Source organism: Urocitellus parryii, chromosome 1 (assembly GCF_045843805.1).
Source record: "Urocitellus parryii isolate mUroPar1 chromosome 1, mUroPar1.hap1, whole genome shotgun sequence".
Lineage (NCBI taxonomy): Eukaryota > Metazoa > Chordata > Mammalia > Rodentia > Sciuridae > Urocitellus > Urocitellus parryii.
Window position 1 is genome coordinate 133,273,049 of NC_135531.1, and position 6,604 is coordinate 133,279,652.

General features: G+C 40.3%; 1 protein-coding gene across 1 annotated transcript; it reads right to left on the reverse strand.

Moving 5' to 3' along the window:
• Nucleotides 1–217: 217 nt before the first annotated feature.
• Nucleotides 218–1,165, reverse strand: LOC113176235 (olfactory receptor 2V2). Its single transcript, XM_026380677.2, has one exon. The coding sequence runs from the start codon at nucleotides 1,163–1,165 to the stop codon at nucleotides 218–220; it is 948 nt and encodes a 315-aa protein (XP_026236462.2).
• Between the last annotated feature and the right edge of the window lie 5,439 nt (nucleotides 1,166–6,604).

The following is a 6,604-nucleotide window of genomic DNA, read 5'->3' on the forward strand; positions in this document are numbered from 1 at the left end:
TATCTGAGGGGCTGGAACAAAATGTATTTTACAAAATAATTAGTCATCTAAAGATTGAGAAAAAAGCTGGGTTTTCACGGGCTTAGAAGTTTGAAATACCTTCGTGTAAGCCAGCAGGTATCATAAGTCTCATTAGTAATGATAAAATTGAGTGGATTGTATGCCTGATATCACATAGCCAAAAAGTAGCAAAGCCCCGCACCAGATACCCTCATGTTCAGTGTTGGCTACCAACCTTGCAACGGTCCAGCCCTTTCCTCAGTGCCCCCATCACTTCTCTGTTCCTCAAGCTATAAATGAGGGGGTTGAGCATAGGTGTGAGGACTGTGTAGAAGATAGAGACCACTTTGTCATGGCTAGGGGCTCTATATCGCCTAGGCCTCAGGTAGATAAACATGGCTGCCCCATAGAAGAAGGAGACAGCTGTCAGGTGGGAGGAGCAGGTAGCCAGGGCCTTCTTACGGGCCTGAGCTGAGCGCATACCGAGCACAGTTCCCAAAATTCGAGCATAGGAGGCCACAATGATGGAGAAGGGAAAGAGCAACATGAAGACACAACAAACAAATATCACCTTTTCAAAAAGGGATGTGTCTACACAAGCCAGCTTCAACAAAGATAACATCTCACAGAAGAAGTGGTTCACCTCCCTCAAGCCACAATAGGGGAAGCTCATTACTACCACCATCTGGATCAAACCATCTATTATCCCAAAAGCCCAGGAGCTCCCAACAATCTGGAGACAGACTTTGTGGTTCATGAGGATAGGATAATGAAGTGGGTGGCTAATGGCCACATAGCGGTCATAAGCCATGAGTCCAAGCAAGAGCCCCTCAGACCCTACTAGACAGACAAAGAGACCAATTTGTATACCACAACCCACAAAAGAAATGGACTTCCTCCCAGACAGGAAGTTGACTGCCATCTTTGGTACATTGGTACAGACCAACATGAGATCCATGAGAGAGAGATGACTGAGGAAGAAGTACATGGGAGTATGAAGTCGAGGATCTGTGTAGATGAGGGAGATGAGGAGAACATTCCCATAGAGGGCCACTATGAACACCACCATAACTGCAGAGAAGAGGACAAGGTCAGTTGGACTGTGGGAGAAGATGCCCAAGAGGACAAAGTCATCTGTGGATGATTGGTTCAACCATATCTCCATGGTTCAGTTGTTCCTGGTCACCTGGGAACATGGACAAAAGGATAGTGGATTGACTTCCTTCCTTCCTTCCCTCTTTCTTTCCTTTCTTTCTTTCTTTCATCTGTTTATGTTGTCATGCATGTTGGGCAAGCACACTATCATTAAGCTACATTCCTAGCCCCATGACTAACATTTTTAAACTGAACTTTGCATTCTACATCTTCACCCAGCTCTTTTGTTTGTATTATCAAACATCAGTGTAAACTCTGGGACACTGAAGGGGATACTTCTTTATGTCTCTATGACACAGCAACAGGAGCCCTCCTAGTGCATAGAATTAGACTGCTCATAGAAGCATATATAGAATTATTATCTTTCTGTTTGTATCATTACCAAGAAGTATAGAAATAATTTAGTTTATGTGTCATAGAACTTTAGGACAAACCCCCTCAGCAAGCAAGGTCTGTACTTTATCATATGACTAAGTTTTTTTTTAAATCTGGGATCACAAAGATTTGGTAAACTATTTATAGTAGGGCTTGAATAATTTCATTGCCCAAAGAGAATTTATACACATTCTAGAAAGGAAAGAGATTGAGTTTCTCCTTAGTCTGTAGGTCTTTAAATTCCAAGAGTTTTATCATGTTAGCCACTCTGTCATATTTATAATGTAGATAAAGGAAGGGCTTATTCAGTACTCCAAATGAGAAAGAACTAGATATAATTGTCATTGTCAGTCATATTGGGGATGACAGGAAAGTCATAAGACCATGAAAAGCAGTGACTTGGTGCTCAAAGCTCTTAAGACAGAGATATATTCGGTTATGCTCATATGTTAAAAATTACTACTTCCAACATTAGGTCAAAAGAGATGTCAACTTCTAACTGGGGTTCTTTAGCTGTACTCTTTGGTGCCCTGGGAGAAGTCAGCTACCATGCTGTGCGGGGCCCTGTGTTATTTCTATAGTAACAAATAGCTTCTAACAAATAGATCCAAAATTTAGCAGCTTAAAATACAATTTCTGTGAAAAATAATTCCAGTAAGAGTGAATGAATACTAATATAAGCAATACCTGATTACTAAATTATCTTTAGTAGAAATCAAAGAGTACTATATATACATCTTCTTAGCTGATATTTTCCATCTGGCCTTTTGAACCATTTCTTAACTGCTTCATCAATTTTCCAATTAATTTATTTGGACTCTGTCAGTGAGGAGAAATTTCCCTTGATCTTTGGTTAAGAACTTGTTCTAAGCACTTTTTTTGGGGGAGGGAGCCGGAGATATCATCAAATTTTACATAGACAATGTAAAGCAAGGAATAAAATTATGCATATTAAAAAACATATATGGTATATGCCTACATGGTATAGGCAGGAGGTTGGCAAGTTCAAGGCCAGCATGAACAACTTAGTGAGACCCTGTCTCAAAATGAAAAGTAAAAAGGTCTGGGGATGTAGCTTAGTGGTAAAATGTCCTTGGGTTCAATCCTTAGGACTACAAGAAAAAAAAAACAACAACAAAGTACTACTGATGATAGTTAAAATATCTGAACCTCAGGCAAATAGAAGAATAAATAGTTATAAACAACTGAGTGGAAAAAGTCACCATATTCTCAGGACTATCAGGTATTTTTGTGGTTCTGTAAATAGCCCAGCAATGTAGTATTTACCCTTTACTGTTCTATTAATTATCTACTTCCAAGTAACAAATAGTTCCAAAATTTAGCAGCTATAATACAACAGAATCATAAACACTTATTATCTTATGGTTTCTGTGGGTCAAGGATCCAGGTGCAGGTTAGTTGGATGCCTCTAGTATAAGGTCTCCTACCATGTTAGGGTCAAGCTGTTGGCTGATATGGTCCTCTCAAGACATTACTAGAAGAGGCTCCACTTCAGCATATCCCATGTGGCAGCTGGAAAGTTTCATTTCCTTCTCTCAGGGCAAGCGATCCCCCAAAGAGTATAGCTAAAGTACCCTAGATACAAGCTGAAATATTTTATGACCTAATGTTGGAAGTGGCATCCCTTCAATTCTGCTGCATTCTGTAAATTTTACCACATTTAAAGGGAGGGGACCACACAAGGCTATGGATACCTGGGAATGGAAGTCAATGGTGACCCTCTTAGAGAGACACCTACGACATCCTTTCATTATCTAGTCTCAAATCCCGATTGATGAAATAAATAAATTTGGATTCTGATGAATTTTAACAAGCAATCTTGTGACACAAGACAGATGGTGATTTACAGGAAGCCTAGAAAACTAACAATCAAGTATTTTGAACTCATCAGTCAATCTTTAATCTGCAGAGAGAAGGCAGGGATCTCTGATTTGTTCTAGTGACAAATAGTACATAAGTAATAAAAACTATGCCCATCCCTCACACCATTTTTTTTGGTACTAGGGATTGAACTCAGGGGCACTCTACCACTGTGCCACATCCCCAGCCCTATTTTATATTTTATTTAGAGACAGGGTCTTAGCACCTTGCTTTTGCTGAGGCTGGCTTTGAACTCATAATCCTCCCGTCTCAGTTTCCAGAGCTGGTATTACAGGCCTGTGCCACCATGCCCGGCTTCATATCCATTTTTCTATTTGCCCTGCAACAAAAGTATAGCCATCGTTAAAATAGACTCTATTACAAATGAACAAACTGAGGCTCTATGGAGTTGGCTGGATTGTCTTAGTTTGGGAAATGTAGAACAAAGACTTGTATACTTTACATCAGGCTAATTCTGGGAAAACATATCCTGAGAAAGGCAAACTAACTTATCTTGTAGAAATTCTGAGTTAGAAACTTCCATTTTTTTTGGGGGGGGTATGTGGTATTGAGGATTAAAACCAAGAGGCACTCTAACACTGAACTCTACCTCATCCCCTTTTATTTTTCACTTTGAGACAGGTCTCTCCAAGTTGCCAGGGCTGGCCTTGAACTTGGCATCCTCCTGCCTCAGCCTCCCTCATAACTGGTACTACAAGCATGTGTTACCATGCCCAGTTTTCAATTAACTTCTTTCTAAATCTTGGCTCACCCAGCAGTAGCCTTCTGATCCATAATTGGACTGACTCTTAAAAATTGGAGATACTTTTATTAAAGAGCAATACTGGTTTCTTATCAGATATAGCTCTCATAAAATATGAATACATTATTACTTACTATATTAAATTCATACTTCATGAGTTGGTTGGTATGAATGGAATTTTCCAATTCTAGAGGAAAATTAAAATTACATTTCTGACTCTTCAGAACTCAGGAAAAGTCCTCCAAGTGACAATCATGAAACTGAGGTATAAAAGATTGGTGCCAGAGAATCCATTTGCCTGCTCTTATGGGCATTTCTCAAAATGACACCCAAATCTTTACTGGATCACAGGCATCCCTTCCAAGCCTAAGATGAGCTCCAAACTTCCAATTCTTTGAAAAATATGTACAATTGCATTTCTTGCTGGAACTTTGAACAGAAAATACTAAAATTATAGTTCTCATCTGCACATCCCCAGAAAAAAAATCTCCTCTCATCTCACTTTTTTAAAAATGATAACATTACCCTGATTTATCAAACTCAAAATGACCCACATTAGTTGTTCCATGTGCCCCAAATCTAATTCCTGTCAGGGTCTAGTTGATTTGCCCTCAATGAAAGACTCTTGCTTCTTACATCTGCCTTTCTATTTTCATCCCTCTTGTCATCATTGCAATTCAGGTTTTTACAAATGACAAGGATAATCTCTACAAACAGATGATAGGTGAATGTACAAGTCATTTATGTGTGAGTGTATTCAGGTCTACCTTGCCATACTGCAAAGGTGGAACAAGGTGAACTCCACAGAACATGTTCTTTGTGTGAAAACCTGGGGAATTTCATCAACTAGGATGGGGCTTCTTGATCTGTGCCCCTTTCAGAATGGAGCATGTCTTGGACTCATGAACAAGAAGATGTACCCAGGAGTCCTTGCCACCAAGAGTACACAGTTGTGATATTGAGGGCCCTTTCTATAGGAGTGAATCACTTTTCCCATCTTGGTCATACTGGTCTCAGGCTCAATCAAGAAGCAAAACAAACAAATTTCTTTTCCTGTGCTGAGGACCCTCAGCCCCTAGACCCAGTATGCATAGAGACACTTGACGGCATGTGCTTTCAGAGTCTCTGTCTCTATCCTCTCTCTCTTTTCAAAATTTTCACACTGCTCTGTCTCATCAGAAACTCTTACAGCACATCTACATAACAAGTGACTCTCCATTAAAAAGACTTTTCTTTGCAGAAACAGAAAATAAAACAATACTAGAAAGGGCAACAGAAGCCCAGGTTCTGAGATTCAGTTCTTTACCACTCACTGTGGACATCTAGCCCTATGAGCCTCTGCAGATGTGGCTGCAGAGAGGGAAAGAAGGGAAAATGGTCATGTCTCCTCCGTCTTGTCACCCCTGTAAGATTCTGATGAGGGAGTTTCTATGGAATGTTCCAAGAAAGTTCTCCTATTATAAGCTGTACAACAGTACTATCTGGGTCTTTAAGGACATTTCTCTCCCTGTCCTGGATTGCCTCCTTGAACTTACATGCTTATTTCTATTGTGTTTTCAATGTCGACCCAGAATGTCCAATAGGCTTATTCTACCTAAGAGGCCAAGCAGAGTTCTTGCTCTTTCCTGGGGCAGCAGCCATCCTAAATTTTTTCCCATCTCAGTTAATGACAAGTCTGTCTAGTTGTCCAGGCCATTACTCTTGGGTTATTCTTGAGTCTTCTTCTCTCATACATACATTTCTACCATCAGAAACTCCTGTGGCTTCTTCTTCTAAAACATAACCACTCCTGACAGTTTTTCATGACTGCCTGCCCTCACCTGGCAACACCATCTTCATAGCTCTCCTGGATGATGGCAATGGCTCCTAACTGAAGTTGACTCCTGATTTCATTTCTACCCTCTACCATAGTGGGTTGATAAATAGTGCTAGAGGGAACCTATCTCTGTAAGAATAAAAACAAAGTGATTTTAAAATAAAAGCAAGGCATTCATCAGTGGGCCCTCCATCACCCGAGATCTCCTTTCCTTCTGCTCTCCTAGAACTTCCCTGTCTCACAGGCCTCCTGTGGTTCCTCCTACACTGTGGACAGACACAGCCTTGACAGCCTTGAGGCTCACTGTTACCTCCTCACAGATGCTCCTACAAGATATGCTCTGTCTTATCCACTCACTTCCTCCTCACATTCTCAGGGAAGCCTTCCCTCACCACCATATTCAGAATTGAAATCCTTCCCTACCCCAATTCCTTCCTTGCCTTATGTTCCCCACATAATGCAAAATCAGTGCATGCTGCATTTTATTCATATGTATTTGTTTATTTTCTGCTTTCCTAACTAAAACTTATGTTTTCTGATGCCATTTTTGCATGGTGGGATTTCAGGTTCCTAGAACAGTGCTGGTATGTATTATATTCTCAGTAAACATTTGA

Coding starts and splice junctions, on each gene's coding strand:
- LOC113176235 (XM_026380677.2), bottom strand. CDS start 1,165: ATGGAGATATGGTTGAACCAATCATCCACAGATGACTTTGTCCTCTTG.